At 39.6% G+C, this 23,700-nt stretch overlaps 2 protein-coding genes across 6 annotated transcripts; both read left to right on the top strand.

The window, feature by feature from the left end:
* Positions 1–5,331: 5,331 nt before the first annotated feature.
* Positions 5,332–11,217, top strand: si:dkey-12e7.4 (uncharacterized protein LOC558132 homolog). 2 transcript variants are annotated; one of them, XM_046395200.1, is made up of 6 exons: positions 5,332–5,663; positions 5,912–5,963; positions 6,415–6,602; positions 8,616–8,789; positions 10,196–10,306; positions 10,475–11,217. In XM_046395200.1, the coding sequence occupies exons 1-6, from the start codon at positions 5,511–5,513 to the stop codon at positions 10,586–10,588; spliced, it is 792 nt and encodes a 263-aa protein (XP_046251156.1). In that variant the 5' UTR covers positions 5,332–5,510; the 3' UTR covers positions 10,589–11,217. The 2 variants fall into 2 exon arrangements, with proteins under 2 accessions (XP_046251156.1, XP_046251157.1); XM_046395201.1 differs by lacking the exon at positions 5,332–5,663 and adding an exon at positions 5,714–5,811.
* A 2,826-nt stretch (positions 11,218–14,043) lies between these two features.
* Positions 14,044–20,276, top strand: syt19 (synaptotagmin XIX). Of its 4 annotated transcripts, none has more exons than XM_046395167.1 (9): positions 14,044–14,214; positions 15,498–15,722; positions 15,821–15,894; positions 16,559–16,678; positions 17,476–17,676; positions 17,791–17,946; positions 18,118–18,237; positions 19,107–19,218; positions 19,332–20,276. In XM_046395167.1, exons 2-9 carry the CDS (start codon positions 15,521–15,523, stop codon positions 19,637–19,639), a joined length of 1,293 nt encoding a protein of 430 aa, XP_046251123.1. In that variant the 5' UTR covers positions 14,044–14,214; positions 15,498–15,520; the 3' UTR covers positions 19,640–20,276. The 4 variants fall into 4 exon arrangements, with proteins under 4 accessions (XP_046251123.1, XP_046251125.1, XP_046251124.1 ...); XM_046395169.1 differs by having other exon boundaries at positions 14,045–14,214; positions 17,491–17,676; XM_046395168.1 differs by having other exon boundaries at positions 14,045–14,214; positions 17,791–17,940.
* The last annotated feature ends 3,424 nt before the right edge of the window (positions 20,277–23,700 follow it).

The raw sequence follows: 23,700 nt of genomic DNA, 5'->3' as shown, positions 1-23,700 counted from the left end.
ATATAGTAGGACAGGACATGATATTTCTTGTAAAACCCCTGTAATTGAGTTGACATGCTTTTAAAGCCATCTGAATAATACAACAAGCACACAAGTTCCCATCTCAGTGTGGAGCTGGTGCAAACCCACATCAATTAATCAGAAGCATTTAAATCTTTATATGCCATGCAACTGCACAAGGAAAACATTCATATCACCAACTGCAATAACATTTTTTTTCATCCTGTGTACTAATATCTTTTTAAAATAAAACTACAAAACAGTGGACACGAGCGACAAATGAAAATGTTAATTATTAAAATGTAGTGTAACTGGAGCGCAGCAGTCAGAAAGTCAGTGAGCTGCAAAAAATGTCAGTTTCGCAATGTTAACATTAATTAGCTTGAGCCAGCTTGAGCTATGAGCAAGTAAGGTTGTAGTAATAAAACACCAGCTGTATTTAGTTGTGCAAGGGTGTGTTTTATTGCAATGTGACAAAAACAGAATAACAATATAATGCTAAAATCTCACTTTGATGCATAATTAATATTGTACATTTGGGAATTGCTCTTTTGAGGAGTTTGCAACATTTATAAATTTGCAAAGATTTTTTTTTTTTTATCATCAGTCTTGCTGTCACATGCATCCTTTTCCTCAGCCTGTCTCTGCACACCTTGTGAAAGCCTTGTGAAAGTCTTCTAGCTTACATGTCTCCCTGCAATCCGTGATAACTAATAATAAACCACGGGCAGCACATTTCTATCACTCAAACGTATATGTGTTGCTTACCCTTTTTCACAAAGTGAGTTCTTTAATTACTGTTTGGTGGTGAACTAAAGAGATGACTCAGCTTTGAAAAAATGCTTCAGGGAGTGGGTGCGTTGGTGTGGGAATAATTTCTTACAACTCCACTTCATTTAAAAAGGGAGCTGCTGATAGACTTTGGAAAGGAAGCACATGTAATCAAACATTTTGCTGAAGATGCAGTCATTGAAAGATTGGACAACTGAAGAGTCTTTCTCCAACAACACAATGTCAGTCATTAGGAAAATGAGAAACCATCTCCACATGTTCTATAGCTTCCACGTGAGCATGAAAAGGTACAGTTACTTCTCTCGTTGCTGCACATCACTTTTGACTTATTATCACTTGCTCCAGTTCTCTAGGAAGACCAACAGCTGTGAGCGGTAATCTGTGTGATACTGAACTATAGGCTCTGCAGAAGGCAAGAAGCCTCCACAATCCCTGAACACAGCCTAGCTAAGCACTGCCTTCTGCTGTCATCTGGGAGTAGATTTTACATTTAAAAATCACACTGCTCATAAACAGATGCAGGATGAATTTTGTTCTTTTCTGCTTAAAAGGGAAAATTACAAACTAAAACTATATAGGCCTACTTTAATAACAAACACAGACTTATTTCACAAAATAAATAGTGCTTACTTCTGAGCACAAAATACACTTATTTTACAAAATATTTTTATTCTGAAGATATACTGGTCATGTTTTTATGGCTGCACTTTGGTGACGGCCATGGCTGAAGGCAATATCTATAAGGGTTGCCCATGCAGCTATCACATTTTTTGTTAACATATTTAAGAAATGCCTTGAGGGAACTTCTTCAGATTTGGCACAAACAACCCAAGACTCAAGGATGGACTGATTAGACTATGGTGGTCAAAGATCAAAGGTCACAGTGACCTAACAAAACATGTTGCTAGCCTCAAGGATTTATGCACTAGTTATGACAAAATTCTTCATTCTTGTAGTCATAGCAGTTAAGTCTTGGGATCATGTATTACTACAAACTTGATGCTAACCGCTGAACATGTCAGAAGAAGGTAGAACAGCGGACAGTGTATATTTGAGGTAAAGGATGCCCTAAAATGTGTTCTCAAACTCAATCACACACACATCTTTTTTTTAGAATTTGTGTTATCGTATTATTGAGCAGAAAGTTTCATTCTTGAACTTGGAAATGTAGTTTGACCCTCTTGATTCAAGAGCCATTTCCCATTTTTCCTCCAATCTTCTCCAGCTCTTCATCAGCATATGGAGCTTATTTATCTGGTGATGATGACCATGAGGTGGATTTGAAAGGTCTGAAAAAAAATTGTATTTGAACAGTAAGAGTATACAGCTTTCTGTTGAGTACACAATAAATAGTAGAAGTGTTTCATGATTGATTCTGAATTATAAATTTCAGAAATAAGTCTTTGTATTCTCAGTTACAGACTCTGCATTTGGGTCACAGACATGAATTCTTGAAATTAAGGGCAATCCCCTTTAGGAGCTCAAGAGTTTTTTCTCTGCTGAGATGGGGTTTTTTTTTTCTTCTTTGTTTTTACTGATTTGTCTTATTTTCTGTCCTGTTCTGGCAGACTGAATTTTCCTCAGGACATTAAACAGTATTACAATATTGAATTATGTTCAAGGTTTTACATGATGGGGCATGCAATTATCCATGTTATTGTAAACAGTATTTACACGAGCAAACTCAATATGTGAATAGCTGAGTAGACAGAATAACCAAAGGATACTATTGTGCATGTAAGCACACTTAGTCATATGCAGCAAATTGTGATAAACCAATGTAATAAAGACTGGAGGCAGCCAACTACGCTATTTGAAGGGGGGAAAGAGTGAGTATGAGTATAAGAGGATAACGGCCATGATTTATTCATTGATGAAAGGAACCCTGGTATTTTATTTATGATCTCTTTAAATATAGCTTGTGAATTAAGTGAGTGATTGAAAATGGATGTTCCAACCTAGGTTCTTGGCTATGCCACACACCATAGCACTTGCACACAAAACACAGTATTTGTGCAAACGTGCACAAGGATGCGCAAACGTACACAAACATATATCGTATGTAAACAAAAAGCAAACTTGTACTGCTACTGGGAAAAAGATTCATAATCTACAGAAATTCATCCCAGTGTCTTTTGATTAAAGAGCAGAATTTTGAGGAAAAAAATCACCCGGGATTTGGTCTGGAGGATTCAAGTTATGATAAAGTGCATATTGGCCAAATAAAGTCTGCATGTCATCAGGAGAAACATTTCTTCTTCACTCACTTCATTACGGTGAGTCCAGTTCTCTGTTGACCGGATAGTATACAGGAACATCTGCATCGAGTATGGGCTGGAAGTCAGAATGGAAGACACCTCCTGAGGTGGTTGAGAACAAACAAGCGAAGATACTGTGGGACTTCCAGATCCAGGCTGACAAAATGGTGATGGTGAACCAGCTGGACAACAACAGCAACATCAAGAAGAAGGTACACACGAAGCTCAAAAAATACCAAGGGCTGAAAGAAGGGCTAGAAGACATGTGACGAGTAAAAGCAACGATGGTGGCAGTGGAAGAGGGGGTGAGGGTGTATTTGTACACACACACACACACACACACACACACACACGTGTTAACTTTCATTTCTTAAGCTAAGGTTGATTAAAACAAATAAGGCATATACTTAATGTTGACTGACAAAATCTTCCACATAAAGTGACAGTGACCCAGAGTCATATTAGCCTGCCTGTATGTAAGAGGTCACTGTATTGGTAATCTAAAACAGTTCATTAGTTGGAGAAATGAATACCCTTATCCTTGGTTTGAATGATTGTCAGTGATCTTTACCATGCCTTATCCTTTCACAGGGTCCTTGACAGAGTCCCAGTGGCCTGTTAATGTTTATTCTTTACCTCCAAACAAGTATAGGATGTTTCAGGAAGAATATATGAAAGAGGATCCTTAAGGGATACAGGGAAAGGAAGTACTATGAAATAATCAATAATGCGATTTTCAGTTACAGAAAATCATCCCGGAGTGACTCAACCTGTCTTTCATTTAGGCTGAATATTATATAACCACAGAGATCATGATGTAATCAGGGCTCAGTGCTTGGTATGTTGACTACATATAAGAGAAGAGTACAGTCATTTCATTTGAGGAATTCAGTGCCTTTGCTATAAATGTCACTCCACTTCTTTCCTGTCACGTCCCATTGTGAACAGTAGAGTTTAAATAGTACTGTAACACAGCTCAGTAAATATCTTCAGCTAAGAAATTTGGGGATGGTCGTCCGTTTTTCATTTTTAAATATTTGAAGTGGCAAAATAGAAGCATCACAATTTGTTTGTCTACTGTCTCTAAAAACTGTTTTTTGGACAGACAAACGGCAATCTAAGCTATTAACTGAAAGCTGAATTTTCTGTAGAGACAATAGCTCACTATTGTGTGTGTTTACAGAGGCCGTTAACAGCCTGCAGCCTCAGGGGCACAGCTCTGCACTACACATTGTACCACTACCAATCCATAATTTGCACTGTCCTTTGTGCCAAGTAACATGTTTGTAAATGAAGGCATAGAAGCCAAATTCCAAATTAACTGACCTGAAGCAGACAAGAGATATCTGTTGTTCCCCAGCACCAGAAGCTTTAAGAAAAATCTGGACAAAGGAGGCTGCCAGAGAAACCATCTGCTGCGACTGCATAAGCTCCATCAGCTGTGCTGTCACCCTTATCTCTGCACCTAGCTTCAATGTTGGACAACTAACTGAATGCACAGGCAAACAGTGGCTCCTCTCTCTCCTTTACAAAATTAGCATTTATGAAATCCAGTCTGTCTAATCATGAATGTCGAATGAGTCAGGAAAATAATCTTCTGTCAACACCTGCCTTTGGAGAAAGTGCCGCTTCCATTTTGTCAAGTAATCTAAAGAAGATTAAAAGTGGAAGTAAACATTATTTATTGGTTTTACTATTTTAATGAGCACTGCCTTATTAAAGGCAAAATTTTGCATTTCTAAAGTGATGTTAACAGCAACTGAAGGTATGCTCTAATGCAGTGGAAGCTATGCCATCACCATAATGTTACATGGTATCTATATAAAACATTTAATAGATTTATGTTGTAATTTGATATGATGTTATATTTCCTGCCTTATTAAGAAAAGCTAATGAAACTTAGATTTTTGTGTTTTTATGTCATAATATACCATATCTTAAACCATGAGAGGATTGTTTTCTGCTCTCCCTGCATCTATTTCCATTTGTGAATCATCTGTTTGATTTTAATCTAATCATACTCTAATAAGATTTTTTTTCACCCTTTAAGAAAAGCTGGAACTGATTATTTATCCGTTCTGCATGGGTCCTGTAAACTGTTCATATCAACGAGACGAATCCACTGTAAACACAACTGTGCGCGTTTTTTGTGGGCAATGAATTGTGGGAAACATTAACCTAAATGTGCAAGACAAAAAAAAAAACTAACTTTAGTTCTTGCAGTATGAAAATGTAGTTTTCGACTTTTTTCATTTTATTCTTTATTTTCTCATCTTTCGCTAACCTCTGTTAAACCTCCCTCGTGTAAAGGCTTTGCTCTGGTCAAATGGAACAATCCTCCCACCTACCGGAGGAGTCGCGCGATAACTGCATATGTAGCAAAGCCGTATCACGAGAGATTATTTTAAATCACCCACCAGGCCCGCTGGCTAAAAGCATTTCTTACGTGTAATATTAGCAATGAGTGGGGCCATGAATTTCAAAAACTGCGGCTCTGTGCTGGTAACGGGAGCCAGTCGAGGGCTCGGGCTGCAGATAGTTGACAGCCTGGCGAGTGGAGGTTTTTCACCGGGCAAGATTATAGCCACGACCAGACAGCCCGGGACAGCGCAGGTAAAACATAAGTACCTACCTGGATGTTGGTTTTAAGGCTAACTTTCTTGTAACTATACAACCAGTACTGCTTTAAATGTCGATAAAGTGCATATAACCCAGTTCTACACGACTCTGGGTCGAGCTAGGTGAGACATTCATGGCGAAGGTGCGTTTGATAAAGAGACGACGCAGAGGGCGCCATTGTGCCATCACTGAGTTGATATTTGTGAGTGAACAATAACACACGATGTGCTTTTGACCCACAGAAACTTCAGGAACTGGCAGACAAACATCCTAGCATCCATATTATCCCTTTGGGTAAGACAGAGAAGAACAGTGGTTGGTATTTAAACAAATAAATCCGTCCATTTTCTTCCGCCTACCTGGTAGCAGACATCCCTCTGTTACTACAAAGAGAAACATTTTGGAAAAAACATACTTTTTTGTATGGGTGAAAAACAAACATATACCCCAAATCCCACTTTACAACACAAGGGCATACATATTTCAGATCTGAATAAGTGAAAATTTATGTTTTTATGGTTGTAATTAACATAGAAAATACCTCATATTGACAAGGACACCAACATCTTAACAGCACAACTACTGAAAGACATGTTGGCCTGGACATATTTGAGGCTGAACTGAAAACATTGCTTCATGTATTTATTGATTTATTTTTCTTATGATAATGTTCAGCTTGTATTTTCTCCCATTTTTCTTGTTTGTTTGTGCTGATTGACAGTGTTGATGTGTCTTTGCCTACCAGATGTAGTGAACCAGGAGAGTATAGAGAAGTGTGCAGAAGAGGTGGACCAGTTGGTGCAAGAAGAGGGTCTGAACTGCCTAATCAACAATGCAGGCATCAATGTGGTGGCCGACTTTCATACTGTTACTGCCGAGAAGATGATAGAAAACTTCCACACTAATGCTGTGGCTCCTCTAATGATCACCAAGGTAGCGTTGATCGGATTTTGTGTTTTCTGTTGACCTGAGTGTTGAGAGTCGGCTGTTTAGTGTTTGGAAGGTCCACAAGCTCTCGATTTACTAAATAGTGAAACAGAAAAGAAAAAGCCTTCTGTTTTCCTCATTCACCAGGAGCAGGACTCATGAGTGGTTCATTTCCTGAATGCTGTAAACTAAAACAAAAGGAAGACCTTGATGGATAGAAGTAACAGAACCCCCTTACCTCAGGGCTGGCTGCATTTCATAAATATTAATTAAAAGTTGGTTTCAGTTGGAGTACAGAGTACAGAGCGGACTACAGAGCAGAACCCTGTGATGGTAAAAGTTCAGGCGCTGATCAAGAACATGTCAGCAGGGCAGATGCTTGCTGACTCACAGTTTGCTCCAACTGAAGGACGGTCTCTGTGAGTACAAGGCCGTGCCGCAGCGTGTTTGTGTAGGTGGGGGCAAATCAGTCTTGAATCACATAAAGCAGAAAGCTGTACCAAAGCTGACACTTTGAAACATGCTATACTCACTTTTTTCTGTGGAAGCCTCTCAAGTACCCCACTTTGTAATCCACTGGATTAATCCATTGACAGAAAATGAACTGGAAATTATTTTGGTAACTGTTGGAAATGTTTGATCCACTTTTTTTAGTTTCTTACATCAGAGGATTTTTTCATCTCTTACAGTAATTACTTCTGGTTTCTGGATTGTGGTTGGAAACAATTTGAAGATGTGACCTTGGGCTTTTAACTAGTTCATAATGATCTGTTTTGCCGTGGTCAGACCCGTTCTACATCTGACCTATACTATATAGACAAAAGTATTGGGACACTTGACAATTACACCAACAAAGACTTTTGTGGCAGCATATTCTCAATGCATGGACATTGGTGTGGAGTTGCCCCCCCCCCCCCCCCGCAACTGTGGCAGCCTCTGCTCTTCTGGTAAGGCTTTGGAACATTTGTGGAGTCAGGCACTGGTGTTGGACAGGTGGGACTGGCTAACGTTCTTTGTCCCTGGGGTGTTTGATGGGGTTGAGGTCAGGGCTCTATGCAAACCAGTTGTTTTTTTTCTGCACCGGACTCATCCGGCCATGTCTTTATGGACCTTGCTTTGTGTTCTGGGGTGCAATCATGCTGAGCTGGAGGGGGCCTTCCAAAGGTTTTTGCTGTGGTGTTGGAAGCGTAGCATTCTCCAAAATGCCTTGGTATGCTGGAGCATTAAGATTTGCCGTCCCTGGAAGAAATGGGCCCATCTCAACCTCTGACAAACAGCCAAGACCACACCTGAGTTCAGTAATAAGGAGGTCTGTCCAAATACTTTTGTTTATATAGTGTAGATCTCAGAAACACTGTGAATAAATTTCTTCAAATTTGGCACAAAGAACTACTTGAACTCAAGGATGAAGTGATTAGAATTTGGAGATTTGGTGGTCAAAGGTTAAGGAAACATGCTTTTAGCCGTAACTCAAGAATTCATATACTAGTTTGACATAATATAACATTTTATATCCAAATTGTCAAAGTTCAGCTTCAGTGTGATATCATGTTTACTGCCCATTATTCAGTACTACAACTCAGGAACAGAGGGGGTGGTTGTGACCATATTTCACATTTAGTCAGATACTGAATTGGTTATATGCGTTTTTACCTTATAGAGTGCAAGTTGGAGATATCGCCACCAGAGGGCACTCTTATCCCTCTCCACAAATAATACAGTGTGAAATGTGCTCGCATTGACAGGGAAAAATGCTCCAGTTTTTGTCTAGAATACAAAATTTAATGTTAAAATAATCCCTAAAATTTATATCTCTATATTAGGGCTTTCTGTTCTCCTTATTGTACATATTGTATACAGATGTTTTTATCGTTTAAATAAACGATCTAATCAGTTGTCAACCTAATCATGAAGCTTTGGTGCAGTTTCAGTTCCTGCTTCCCCCTTCCACCTCTCATGAAAAGCTTCATTTAAGCCTCATCTGTAATATATATTTTTGTGTGTGTGTGTCCCTCCCAGACCTTCCTGCCTCTGCTGAAGCGAGCTGCATCGAGAGGTGGAGCAAGTGGTGCAGGGAGCATGAGCATCCAGAGGGCTGCAGTCATTAATATGACCTCTCTGCTGGGCTCTGTGGAGCTTAACTGGGGGGAACGGGCCAACAACTTCAAATGGTACCCCTACAGGACATCCAAGGTACTATTACTATGAGATGAATACATTTGCTTAATACCAGTTTATAAAGAGTACAAGACTGTTCTAAAGGAGGTAGGCTCACGCTGCTTTGGTGTGGCTACATAAAGAGAGCTCAGGCTGATTTTAGTGCTTGGGTATTATTCTATTTATGACTTGGTAAATTAAGTCTTAACTGAAGGAGTGCACTCAGTAGAAAGTAGATCTCCACTAGCATTGATTAAAATCTCAATAAAAAAGTTAAAATACCAACACTAACAGGAATGTCACAAAGAGATCCATTCAGAGAGGATTCTAGAATATCATAATGATTCAGTGCCATATATATTATAGTAGCCTTGTGGCTGTATTAACATCTGTAAGTAGTCAATAACTGACTGTATTATGTGTCTTTATTGGCAGTTTTCACATTGAACTGGAGAGATTCTAAACAATTAATTCTTCAATAATAAATAAGAATAAAATTCTGAAAAACAAAGCCTTTGAAAAATGTGCACCTTCAAATAAAGTGCTTAATAATCACATAGGTCTCAGGACATGTGAGATAAAGTAGTTTTGAACTGTCCATGCATTCGAACCAGCCTTCAAAACAACGCAATGCCGAATGACATCACACCGACCAGGTGCACTTGCAAGCTTTTATCATCTGGCATTACGTCAGCAGAGGCTGCACCACACTCAGTGCATTCGCTGGAGGAACAAAATAGCAGAGAACTCTTATTCTCAACAGAGCATGTGTGATTGTCATTCAAGAGGATGGGTAAAGTGGAAACTAGTAAACTAGATGGATTGCATTCTCTCAGATGGATAAGAAATAGCCTAAAAACGCTAGAGCACAAAATGTCTCACTACTTAACTCTGACTCACTTATCTCTAACCATTGTGTGTGTGTGTGTGTGTGTGTATTTGTGTATCTTGGTCAGTGACTCAAGTTACAGACCTTAACAGGATGCAGATTTGTTTGGCTGACTAGTGTCATGTGAGATGAGCTACAATGCATGCAATTGTTCTGTGAGCTTCCTGTGTTCTTAGCCCCATAACAGCTAGAAATGCTGTGCTGGTTAAAAAGGAAAGGCTTCATCAAAATGTAGTAATTCTCAACAACAATTACTGGTATCAGGTCCAGGTCTCAATAAGGTGGCTTCTGGATCCAGACCTGCACCACAGTTTGCCTATTGGTGACCTCAGCAGAAACAAGATTCCAAAATGAATGAAGCATGTACAAATGCACGATAAAAGAAAGTCATGGGTGTTCTTCTGATTAAAGATTTAGCAACAATTCATTTTAGGAAAAATTTGAAACTGTCAGCTGCAGCATTCAGTGTCTCTCAATGGATCACCTGCTGTAGTTATGAGTAGTGGCTTTTGTTTTGTATTGTGTTGCATCTTGTCTCTGCTTACCTCCTCAGAGTGCTCTAAACATGGTGAGTCGCTGTATGGCTGTAGACCTGGAGCCTGATGGGATTCTCTGTATGGCCATACACCCTGGCTGGGTCCGCACCGACATGGGGGGATCTGAGGTACAGTCCTGCCTTGTAACAGTTTCAGAACTGTCATTAGCACTGGGAAAATCTGAATTTCCTTTCATGCTTGCATGATTTTATATATGTGTATCTAGATCATTGTATTCCAGTTTCAAGGCAGCATGCCTGAATACATTTTTTGTGAGATTATTTGTATCTTTCCAGGCTCCACTGAGTCCAGAGGAGAGTGTTTCTTCCATCTTGTCTGTGATAGGTGGACTGACGGAAAAGGATCATGGATCATTTCTGAACTTCACCGGAGAGGTGTTGCCTTGGTGACCTTGATCAACACAGTAATGATTAGGGTGGTAAGAAGCGGCACTGACTGAACCTATTGGCTGTTTATTCGGCTTCCCATCAACTTCAGCTATGCAAACAGTTCGCAGTGCTATATCCTATTTCAGAATGAGAGTGTTGAATTTCTAATAAGCAGATTACTTGAAAGTTTTATAGGCATTGTAAATGGGCAGGGTGTGCAGTAGTTTGTCTCTAAGCTGGGTTCAAACATAAATAAATGTTTTATGTATTTGATCTAATAACAACTAAAACTTACTGTCAGGCATACAAACTTGGCTGAGAAAGTCTTGTCTGTATGAGTCTGAATCTGTATGAGTTTGAGCAGAATTGTGTCATGGCCACACAGTTGCTCTGCTTAATAAAACAAAAAAATTTGTTCAGGATTCTTCTGTGTTTTAACATATGCAGCACTTTAAGTTAAGTTTTGCCTGTGTGTTCTCCAATGCCCTGATTTCATAGTCAGCAATTCACCGAACAAAAAGCTTCAGTGTGCAACTTTGCCTGCTAAAAGTAGGAGAATTGCCCAGTTCATTCTGTCCTTGAATAGCATTTCTGATCCTTTTATTGATCAGGTCGTGTGTTCTTTCCCAAAAATTGAGACAGAACACAAACACTGAAAGTTATTTTAAATAATTATAATCTGATGAATGAGATGAATATGTGGCTACTAAACCCTTTAAATATTGCTTTGTGCATACCAGCCAAAGCAGCCATGACAGTGTGCAAGGATGCATAGAAGCGAAGTGAATTATCTGCAGTCCAGATGCAGTTTTGAACTGTATATTTCCTGCAGCTCACATTAGAAATTAGAAAACAGTTGAATCTGCTGCATTGAAATACACTAATTTACCATGTGTACATTAGCTTATGCTTCTGCGTAAACAAATTAATATAAAGATGTTACCTCTTTTAAGACTTGTTACTTTATAGAGCATTTGATTGTTTTTATATTGTAAAACAATAATAAAATCTTGAGTGTTCATTATTGCGTGTTCCACTCATTGAAGTCTATAATGAGATCTTACATGTTTTCAGCTCTGTAGCTTATTTTTGTCTTACAAGGAAGTTTAAATGTCAAAATGTTTTTCTTCCTCATTGTTAGAATTGCAAGCATTTCATAAGTTTGTCTTCCTGTAGGACAACTTGACATTTTGTCTTTACTATTGAAGACCTATTTCAGGCACTCTTTTCCATTGTGTGTCTGTCTTTCAGCAGATGATGAGTATGTAAGATACTGTTGACAATGAAAGGTTAACACTTACAAGTGCAAGAGGGACTGTTTCTTATCATTGTCAGTTTATAGCACCTGTAAATGCAGCTGGTTTGAGTACAGTTACATGATAAAGCAAAGCTGCCACTGAACAGAGCAGAGCTGAAGCTACTACATTCAGCAGCTTATGAACTGAACACAGTGAATATGATTATGACGTGCAATAGAAAGTATAGTGGTATATACAGCACACCTGGAAAGTATTCACACCGCTTTGCTTTTTCCACATCTTGTATGTCTCATTCCAAAATGGATTAAATTCATCGTATTTTTCCCTCTACTCAAAATACCCCATAATGACAAAGTGAAACAAGGTTGCTTGAATTTTTTTCAAATTTATTAAAAATAAAAAATAAACATATATAACAGATACATGAGTCTTCACACCCTGTGATCAACACTTTGTTGAAGCCCCTTTGGCAGCAATTACAGCCTCAAGTCTTTTTGAGTGTGATCCTATAAGCTTAGCACACTTCTTTTTGGGCAGTTTCTCCCACTCTTCAATGCAGAACCTCTCAAGCTCCATCAGGTTGGATGGGGAGCGTTGGTGCAAAGCCATGTTCAGATCTCTCCAGAGATGCTCAATAGGGTTCAAGTCTGGGCTCTGGCTGGGCCACTCAAGGACATTCACAGAGTTGTCCTGAAGCCACTCCTTTGTGATGTTGGCTGTATGCTTAGGCTCGTTGTCCTGTTGGAAGATAAACCTTCACCCCAGTCTGAGGCCAAGTGCTCTCTGGAGCAGGATGTCAGCAAGGACGCTTCTGTACATTGCTACAGTCTTCTTTCCCTCGACCTTACTAGTCTCCCAGTTCCTGCTGCCACAAAACATCCCCACAGCATGATGCTACCACCACCATGCTTCAAAGTAGGAATGGTATTGGCCAGGTGATGAGCAGCGCCTGGTTTCCTCAAGACATGACACCTGTCATTCATGCCAAAGAATTCAGTCTCATCAGTTTCATCAGACCAGAGAAGTTTGTTTCTCGTGGTCTGAGAGTCCTTCAGGTGACTTTTGACAAACTCCAGACATGCTTTCATGTGCATTTTACTGAGGATTGGCTTCTGTCTGGCCACTCTACCATACAGGCCTGATTAGCTATCCTTCTTGAAGGTTCTCCCCTCTCCACAGAGCAACACTGGAGCTCTGTCACAGTGACCATTGGGTTCTTGGTCACCTCCCTGACTAAGGCCCCGATCACTCAGTTTAGTTGGGCGGCCAGCTCTAGGAAGAGTCCTGGTGGTTCCTAACTTCTTCCACTTACAGATTATGGAGGCCACTGTGCTCTTTGGGACCTTTAATGGGGCAGAAATCTTTCTGTACCCTTCCCCAGATCTGTGCCTCGACACAATGCTGTCTCAGAGGTCTACAGACAACTTCTTTGACTTCATGGCTTGGTTTGTGCTCTGACATGCACTGTCATCTGTGAGGGCTTATATAGACAGGTGTGTGCCTTTCCAAATCAACTGAAGTCAACTGAATTTACCACAGGTGGACTCAACTCAAGCTGTAGAAACCTCTGAAGGATGATCAATGGAAACAGGACGCACCTGAGCTCAATTTTGAGTGTCATGGCAAAGAGTGTGAATACTTTTGTACCTGTTACATTTTTTGTTTTTCATTTTTAATACATTTGCAAAAAAATTCAAACAAACTTGTTTCACTTTGTCATTATGAGGTATTTTGTGTAGAATTTCGTGGCAGAAATTTAATTGAATCCATTTTAGAATGAGACTGTAGGATAACAAAATGTGGAAAAAGTAAAGCGGTGTGAATACTTTCCAGATGCACTGTACTAGAAAAAATTCTGGTTTAGGCAGAACTGAGTGCAAGACAGCAGCATTTATGTGACTTGGTGGCAGGGACATGATTTATCACCAGTAGATGCTCAAGTGCAATGCATTAATGTGTTCTAATCCCCTGCTTTGTTTGGAGGAGTTCTCTAACCTCGACCGAAGCTGGCTTGCAGAAGAGTCATTTAATTGGAAAAGAGCTGAAGATCAGGTCATGTTATGCTCCCTGAAGTGTCATTTAAATGTAATCAAACCAGTTTGCTCAGAATGGTTTTCAAGAAGTCATGTGCTGGGTGTGTGTGTGTGTGTGTGTGTGTGTGGAGAGAGACAGAGAGAGAGAGAGAGAGAGAGAGAGAGAGAGAGAGAGAGAGAGTGTCTATGCTGCCAAAAACAGGAGGAACACCTCTATGATAAGGTGCTGTTCTGAACTTCAGCTCCGGTTCTTTTGTTTTGGGGAAATGTTAAGAGCTCAGTGTGGACTTATAGCACTGGAAGCACTGGCATTCCTGAAGAAAAATATGAGCTGAGTTTTCAGTACTTCTTGCAGGTAAATATTTGTGTTCTTCATTTATTGGTTCTTCATTTAGTAGAAAGCAGCTGCATCAGGCCTGCACACTTTGTCTTTGCCATTTTAGAGCTCATTTGTGAAGCGTTCTTCAATAGCTGAATGGTTTTTGTCTTTGTTTAAATATAAATTCTTTCATCCTTGTAGGTTTTCTCTCATAACGTTCATCTCATCTTGTTTTACATGAAGTGTGAACGAGACAAGTGTTATTTGACTAAACGACCTCTGGTAGGAGATAAGGTCTCTGGCTACTCTGCAGCTGTACTGGTTTTCTTTTCTGTTGGCTTTTCTGGTTTACTCCTACTGAAATAAATTAAGGTTGTGAAGATGAAAATAGATCAAAATTTTTATATGAGTTCATCCATTTTTTTTAAGTCCCACTGAGTTCAGTCTCGTGCTCCAGCTTGTGCAGCACAGGTGTTACCAATAGCATTTATGACATCTCATTTCTCTTCAAGTGTCCCAGTTAGCTATGACAATGTGACTGTGAGAGAGCGTGAAACTGAGGCAGCTAAATGGAATTCAGCCATCATTAATTTACATCTGTACCTTTCCTTTTGTGACATGTCATAAATGATTTACTAGTGCTACATTAGTACTTAAGAGTTAAACTATTTGCCAGTGTGCCCTACTGTTTTTTGTCAAAACTGTATCCTCAAATAGATGTTATATAATGTTTATATAATATTTGTTAATATATGTTTATATAAATAATGCTTATATATAGGTGGGTTTTTTTATACTCCTAACTCCTGGCAAATGAAATGTTCAGTGACATTCCCATTGCCCTCAGCCCTCAACTAAACAAAAGAGTTTGATTAAAAATGTCAATTAAAGAAGCAGCCAATCCTCATGTTTGAGAAACCAGAATCTGCAGGTCTGTGGCATTTTTGCTTGAAAAATTATATCATCATTTTACCTCCTTTACTTATAATTACTTATGTAATAAATGATTTCAGGTCAATTAGCAGAGTACCGTGACACTTCATAATTACAGTCAGAAACTTCTTATAATATATAGTCTCACAGCAGTGTGACCTTTACCTCTGTTGTCTCTTCAATAGTAATGTATTTGCAGCTGGTTGGTAAACATGAGTATAGTTACATACAAATACAATGGTTGCATTGTACAAGCAGAAAACCACCTCTTTTGTTGACACTGGTGCTGACCTATAGCTGAATCTCCAATATGGCTGTCAAAGGGCCTTAAAGTTCCATACTCAACAGTAGACTCCCCCCATAAGATCTGTCTTTCTGTGCTACAGAGGCCTCATGGAGGTGGAGAGTCATGGTGATGCCAATGAACGATCCAGCCCCTGTGGGGGTGCTGTTGGATGTTGGAGACCTGAGGATCCCTTTCTCAGACACAGTCAAGTACCTCATACTGGGCATCTCGGTAACTCTTCTTCTACTGGCTCTGGGCATCTTGGCATGGCAGGCCTTCAGATGCTGCACACAGACACACACCACATACACCAGGCAAGATACAGGTGAGTAAGGATTAGATACCAAACAACACAGCACACATTTATACCAGGTGTCGAGCAAGAACGCAATTACCAAATGCAAACTCTGATTTTTACTGTAGTGAACAGTGATCTGCTGTACTTAGAAGAAAAATCAAGAACAGCCGCAAACTACTCAGGAGCTCCAAGTACTCAGGTAAGAGAACATATGTTTGAGGGGTGTGGATTTATGATCATAGGTCATATATATGTTGTGTGGCCACCCTACTGTAGCACAAAGCAGCATGCACACCACATTTCTTAACAAATCTATAGGTGTTTGAGGTATGACAGCTTCCAACAAAACACAAAACCAAGGGACTCTCTTGAAAATGTAGATCTATTCAGGGTGTGATTTGTCAATTCAAGTCTTCATTGGCTGAGGTATCTGGGTTGATGGTATGCTTTCCTACAGATGAGCTCAGTAACATTTTATTTTCACAGAATACTGCTCCCTTCTTACCAGGTTCACAAGCTAAAGGCTTAGAAATCACTTATAAAGCATGTCTTTGATACAGTAGGAATGACCTTTCAACATTATACATTCCTCAAGTATTTTAGTTGTCTCTAGTTTTTAAATTTATGTGGATTTTCAAAAGATATTATATCATGAAATGTTCCTGCCTACTTGTCCAGACCCTGTAGTCTGTAGAGATGTTCCAAACACTGTCAATGTACATAAAGATTAAATGAGTCCACTTGTTTAAGTAAAGGGAGTTTGGACTTGTCTCAAATCAAATAAAAGCTGGACATGCTGTTGTTTGTTAACAAATACACCACTGATAGAAATGGCATGTGCGGTATGTCTTCATGCTCCCCAGCTGGAGGATATCAGCACAGAGGTCCGGAGGCTTAGTCGTTGTCTGTCTGAGGCCTCGTGTCCCTCCTCAGGATCCAGCCATGCAGAGGGACACTTCGGGAAGCAGGCTGATATTAAAAAGGTAGCAGACATCGTCACAACAGCCTATCATCTCCAGTTTTTTTATTCTCTTCATCATCGTTATCTACTTCTATCTTCAAATTGCTCATGGCTCTCTTACAATTGTATTTTACTGACTGAGTATGGAACCCTTCACCGTATATAAAGATGGACCAAATGAGAGCTCCCCAAAAGTGAAGCCAAAACATTATGGTTACCCCCTGGTTGCTGGCTCCAGAACAGCTCATTAATTCCTCCTCCTCCATGTTAGCAGATGGGACATGGACCAAACTAATAACTTAAAGTACACTTCAAATAATTTTTTTTTCCCCAAAGATGGTTTCTGTCATTTTACGTATGCTAAAGTGTTCATTTTTCTGACAAATTTGCTTTTAATTAGTTATTTAATGGTAAAATAGAAGTGAAATGTCATAATTGACAGTTGAGAGCTGCTTGTGATTGAGTGGGTGGGAACTCAGTCTCCACCACCTGATCACTACTGCATGGACTGTGGCTTCAAATGTGTCCTTATGTAATCCTTATGTGTATCCTAATGCCGTGAAGAATAAGTAACCACATATTGGTAGTTTAAAACCAAAGAACACAGCCCAATATACCGTTTTGCTTACTATATTGCAATATACTAAACTGTAACAGCCCTTCTTCTTATGGCACATTGTAACTGAGATGTTTGGAAATTTCCCTTTGATCTGTTCATATTAAGGTTAACAAAGATTCATTGCTTAATATAAAAAATGGATTGTATATTTTCAAGCAATACCAGCAGCAGAATTTGATGCATGATATCTTTACTAACAGACCCTCTTATACCAGGTGGATGGATCACTCCGTTTCTCCATCTATTATGACCAGCTGCAGTCCCAGCTGGTTGTGACTGTGTTACAGGTGGAGGGCCTTTTGAATCATAGCCAGAAACACAGTCTTCAGCCCTTTGTTAGGTTACGCCTCATGTGGGCAGGTTCAGAGGCAGTGGAAATGGATGGCTATACAGATGAGAAGGTAATTCTGTCTTCATTAGTGACCACATAACCATTTCAAGCAAAGAATACATCTTATCTGGGGAAATATACTGCTTTTACCTTTTATGTGTATTTATCACTGTGACCCTCTTAGGGCAAAGGGACTGCACCTGTCCTGTGGACAGTGATGGAGGAGTGGCAGACCCCCATTGTGAAAGGCAGCTGTAACCCTTTATTTGGAGACCAGTTCAGCTGCATTCTGCAAGGGCATGAGGAACTTCAACGCATCAAACTCAGGATGGAGGTCTTAGTAAATAAATAAGCTCATATCTCACTCACAAATATCACTTCATAGGAGATGATTTTGTCTGATTTAGAAATTTGAACTATGCAGAGAAAAAGGAATGTTTTTTTGAGATGTTACATAAGGCACATGAGTCTGTAAAAAAAATTCTCTGTCATGGGTCTGTGTACTTCTCAGGTGAAGGACTTTGATAAATTCTCCCGACACACAGTGTTAGGAGAGGTAAGGTGTCCTCTCGGGCAGTTCAACATCTCCTACCCTCTGGAGCTACGTGAAGATTTGCAGATACCCCAGAAGGTACAGTTGGATATCATGTATACAAACACACATTTGTAATCAAATAGGAATGTTTTTCTCATCTTTTAGTTTAGTGAATTAAAGAATGCTATTCTTCCATATGCACTATAATGAGTAATGTGGAATATGTTAATGTGATTATAAAACTGGGGGAAAAAAACTATATAATAAGCTGTTATGACGTGTGTCTTTTAGTTTTCTATACTAAAGAGAGAAATAAAGCATTGTTTTCTGATTGTTTCATGGCGGTTATGCAGTAAAGCACAAATAAACACAACCACATCTGTGTATAACCCTCCAGATTTTGTGTAAATACAGTCAAAGAGAAGGTTTCATCCCTGTGTGCCTCTGCTCAGCCAGCTCACACAGACCTGCAGAGAGACAGAGACAGTGAACTTGGTCACTTTGTTTGTAAAGAGTCCTAACCTCACCCCATTATTGTCTGGGGGCTGTGCTGCATAAAGGCCGACATCCAGAAACATACCAGCACAGCAAAAATACTAAGAAAATAAGGAAATACAGGCAGTGGGCAGGATCTCTGTGGATAAAAACCACCACACATTTCTATATATACATAAACACATGTGTGTAAATATGTCTATACTACATTGTTATTGATGAAAGACTTGAAAATCATTGCTGCCAGTCATTTCAGTTCATATGTGATGTGATGTTTTTTTAAATTAAAAATTACTGTAGCAGTTAAATGTTTAATGTTATGTCTGTTATTTCATATGTTCTTTTGTACTCATGCAGTTTTTTCCTGTTGAATGTTGTAATTTATGGGTTTGCAGTAAGTGTCACCATATTTTCATAAGGTATATAAACAGCTTTGTGCTGAATTGTTTATCCTCTCACATTCTGAACAGGATCTTGTAGGTGAGGTGCTTCTTTCTTTAAAGTTTCTTCCAACTTCTCAGAGGCTTGAGGTTGGACTGCTAAAGGTCAGAACAGTCCTCCCTGAAATATGCTCAAATGCAGGTAAATTATGAACAGCTTGATAAGAATAAAATCATACACATACAGCAATGATACATATACAATGTAACATACAGTTCCTCATTTGTTTGTTGTTTGTTTCTTGTCTTTCAAAGCCCTGTATGCCAGGATCAGTGTGCAGTGCAATCAGTCTAAGTTGAAGTACCAAAAAACCTCTGCAGTGGCCTACTGCCTGGTGACTGTCTTCAATGAGGTCCTCATGTTCTCTTTACCAGAGTTTCCTCTGCAGCAGTGTAAAATTTTGGTTTCTGTGTATGAGACAAACATGACAGGCAAATCAACCAAACATCTGATTGGACAGTTGACTGTGGGGAAGGAGAAGAGTTCAGAAGACAACCACTGGAGCTCGATGATGCGCTCAGTCCGCCAGCCAGTGGCAAAGTGGCATGGCCTGCTGATTTGACCGATGTGTCATCAATCCGTTTGTGCACTTCTTGGACGTCCCTCCCTGCTTGTATTTAACTGAAAGCTGTGATGCTTGTGTATCAGACTGTAGATGTGCAAAGTTGGTAGAGACATACCCCTAAAGACTTGCAGCTGTAATTGCAGCGAAAGGCGGTTCCACAAAGTATTGACTCAGGGGAGCTGAATACTTTCGTACGTCACACTTTTCAGTTTTTTATATGTAAAAAAATTTGGAAATCATGTATAATTTTCCTTCTACTTCACAATTGTGTGCTGCTTTGTGTTGGTTTTTCACATAAAATGCCAGACTAGTCTCCCTCCTGGCTTACTATGCAATTTGACCTTTCCACTCCAATCAGGACAGTGATGTAACTGCCCAAGTGAAACCTTAGGTTACTCAGTCTACTTGTTCATGGACTAATAATTACATTATATTACAAGAGTTCTAAAGATCTGACATGAACACCCCTGATTTCTGATGAAGATCACTTTAGCTGTGCACTTAATGTGCTCATTTAGTGAATAACTGGTGTTGTTTGTGTCAATGTTATATTTATCTTAAGGCTTTGCTGTTTCTTTGTGCTTGTAAAACAATGGCCATTATGCATCATTAAATATTGACTTTGCAGCTCAGAGTGATGTAAAATCAGCAGTTCACTGTGAATAAGAGAGTAACTCATTCTAATATGTAAGAGAATCAAATAGTTCATTTAAAATTTTTATTAAGACACTGTGACCATGACAAAATGAACATAAGAAAGGATGCCACTTTTTCTTAATACTCATGTTAGGCCTTTGCTACCATCTACTGGCTCACTGGGTTATTGTGTTTATGAAAGTAGAAAACCTAGGTACAGTACTTCTAAACTGCACCTGGTGTGGCAGACCCCAACCTCTATTGATCTTGTACTGAGTGCCTGTTCTTGCACTGCCATGATTAGCATTTCCGTGCTGTCCTTCAATCCAGCCATTTCCTGCCATTAGTAGGATTTCTTGATATCAGTCATGTCTTTTGTCTGTGCCTTCTGTGCCTTGCAAGGGCTTGTCCCTCCATGATGGCTCCTCCTCTTCCTCTTCCATGTTTCTGCTGCTTGAGGTATTCACTAAGCAGTTCATCTCAGGGTGCCGTCATCCTGATGTACTCCTGGATCTTTGTTGTTTCATCCTGGACATCCTGTTTGGATGCTCACTAGTCCGCGGCCTCCCTCATTCCACTTAGTTTACAGTCTCGGGGTGCTTGGATTGAAACCCTCCATGCATTATGAGGATCTACCTTGTCTTGATGTCAGTGATCTATATCTCCACAATTGGCCATCTTATTACACTCAAGTTCATATATGTTGGAACAATTATAGGTTTTTGGCATATGGCCTCTGAACACCACACTGAATTTGAACTGGAACACTCAAGAGTGTGAGTGAAGACTTTCAGCTCTAATTCAAGGGGTTTGACGAAAGTATGCCATTAACCACTAAAGGTATTACAGGCATTTGTATACACTCATCCCCATGTTTGGTGGCTCATAAATGATGGGACAAACTAACATAATTACAAATATGACAATGGTTTTTAATACTTGGATGAAAATCCCTTGGAGTCAATGACTTACCAGTGTCAGTCATCAGATAACAGCGGGGTATCTGATGGTTGACAGACAATATGTGTTGATCGGTTGGACCTTATTCTCCCATTTATCTGGTTTCCCAGGACCTGCCTCACTCTGTGTAGGCATTTGACTGTGGCTGACTTCTCTTCAACCTCCTCATGGTTTCCATTTGCCTATGGCAGGGGTGTCAAACTCAGTTGCACAGGGGGCCAAAACTCAAAGCACACCTTAGATCGCGGGCCGATCTAAAGTTAACACTTTGAACACATTTTTAAACATACAGAATAAAAACAGAGAGGAATATCATTCCAAAATAAATAAAATAACTTAAAATCTCCTGTCAAAACAAGTAAAAATACGAACATGCTACAAAAAAAAACTTTCTCACAAGAATGTTTGTAATAAGCTGAAAAGACTTGCAAGACATTATTGCTTGAGTAAATGGCATGATCTCACAGAGGACTTATTATGGCTCAATTAAAGTAGTTGGAATATAGTTTTATATATTGCTAGTGAACTACAATATTTATTATCACCATCAGGCATAGTTCCATTAACTTTCTTTGTAAAGCGCAGGCCTGGTGTTTGTCACCATATGAGCAGGTAGCAGATCAGGAGATTTTGTGCCTGTCATTGATATCAATGACATGTTACGAATAAACAGAAATAAGCAGAGGAAGAAAGCCAGGCATTCATTTTATTTTCAGAAAAACACCACCAACATCAGTCTGAAAATGCCGTGAACACACCAACATGTGTCGAGTGATTGTACTGAAAGTGATGTTTGGTCGTCTCACGGCTGCTCTCCAGGCCATTCGGTGTCTCCTTGTTAGCTCACAGATCCGAGGTCCTTGGGTTTGCGTGCACGTAGGAAATGAGAAAAAAACTGACCCGATCGTTTGTTTTACCGAAGCGATCATGTGAACGACTGTGGCAGTTAACGACACAGCACGTTGGCACCATGTTTTAACTTGTTGAAACAAAACAACAGAACACAAGAGCAGTATCATGCAAGCAGCGGGCGTAAACACACTTTTCAGTTGCCTGAAAAGCCCACAATGCACTGCGGTTTTCCCACTCCGATACATCACTCTTTCGAGCCCGGGGCGGCACAGATGAGCGTGTCGTGACCGCTTTCCGACAGGAGGGAGCAGTGCGCTAATTGCGCAAGTAGAGACGTTGTTGTTGTGCTGAACGTAATCATAAAAGAGCAAGCTAGGCCAACAAAATCAACAGTCTCGGTTGTATACGGCAACAGAGCTCGACTTGATTGACGCGGGAATGTTCCCAGGTAGCCAATAGTAAGGTAAGGCGGCAGTTGCGCTGCATTATGGGACCTGTAGTTCGTGTGTTATCAGCGCTTCATATTGGCGGGCCATTGGTAACAATAATAATAGATCTATATGAAATGAGCTCGCGGGCCGGATATAATTATACGCCGGGCCGGATGTGGCCCGCGGGCCTTGAGTTTGACACATGTGGCCTATGGGATCCCAAGGTATTTTTAGCTGTCCTGATTATCTGCAATGTTGCCCTCATGTAGTTACATGACCTTGGTTTGGATCATCTTCCCTCTCTTTAATACCATCTGACCATGCTCCATATTAATGTCTGTGTATTTAGAATGCCATGCAATGGTACTTTTGTGTGTTTAGTGCATTTCTGGATGTTAACGTTGCAAAATAGGACTAGACACTGCTAGTTTTACAAAGAAAACCATGGCTGAGGCTGTTTCTGTGTATGTCAGATGGTGCCATTGTGTGTTGAGTGTATTGGTTTATATTTCATCATTATCGTCATGATAATAATTATCATCAGAATCCTTTCTTACCTGAGTCAGCAACGTGATTAAGTAACTTAAAAATGAGTGTTCCTTATCCAGAAAAATGTGTGAGTGCGGTGATACATCAACAGTGATATTACATGTGACAAAGTAACCTTTGTATTTGAAATTAATAGATAGTTATGACACTGCTGGCCATCCACTGGCATAAGAGCTAGCCTAAATAGCTAATAGTTCCATAGCTAACCTAAGTTTTTTTTTTCTGCAAGAAAGAAATTGTCTCAGAAGACACCCCTTAGCCAAAGGCAAAAATTGGCACAGATATTTTTAGTATAAACTTCAACTGATTTAGTGGTGCACTTGCTTGTATACCTCTTAATAACAATAAATGATAATGTAATTAATTACAGTTAATTAAAAATATAATTATTTCTCCTCATTGCAATGATTCAGTATTGCTGGCAACAGGAGTTACAGTAAGACCTATATGCAGTTTATGAATACTTGAGGGCCTGTGCAGCTTGAGGCAGTTCCAGGCAAACATAGGCCTACTTTTTAGATTTTAGTTGGGTATACTACTAACCAAGACATCAACATATAGTACCACCATAAAACAGCACAGATGTTTACCAGTTTATAGGAAGTACAGGTCAAACTTGGAATTCAAATG

Source organism: Scatophagus argus, chromosome 7, assembly GCF_020382885.2.
Source record: "Scatophagus argus isolate fScaArg1 chromosome 7, fScaArg1.pri, whole genome shotgun sequence".
NCBI classification, from domain to species: Eukaryota; Metazoa; Chordata; class Actinopteri; family Scatophagidae; genus Scatophagus; species Scatophagus argus.
The sequence above is the reverse complement of the archived record's forward strand: the minus strand, read 5'-3'. Positions and strand labels throughout refer to the sequence as shown.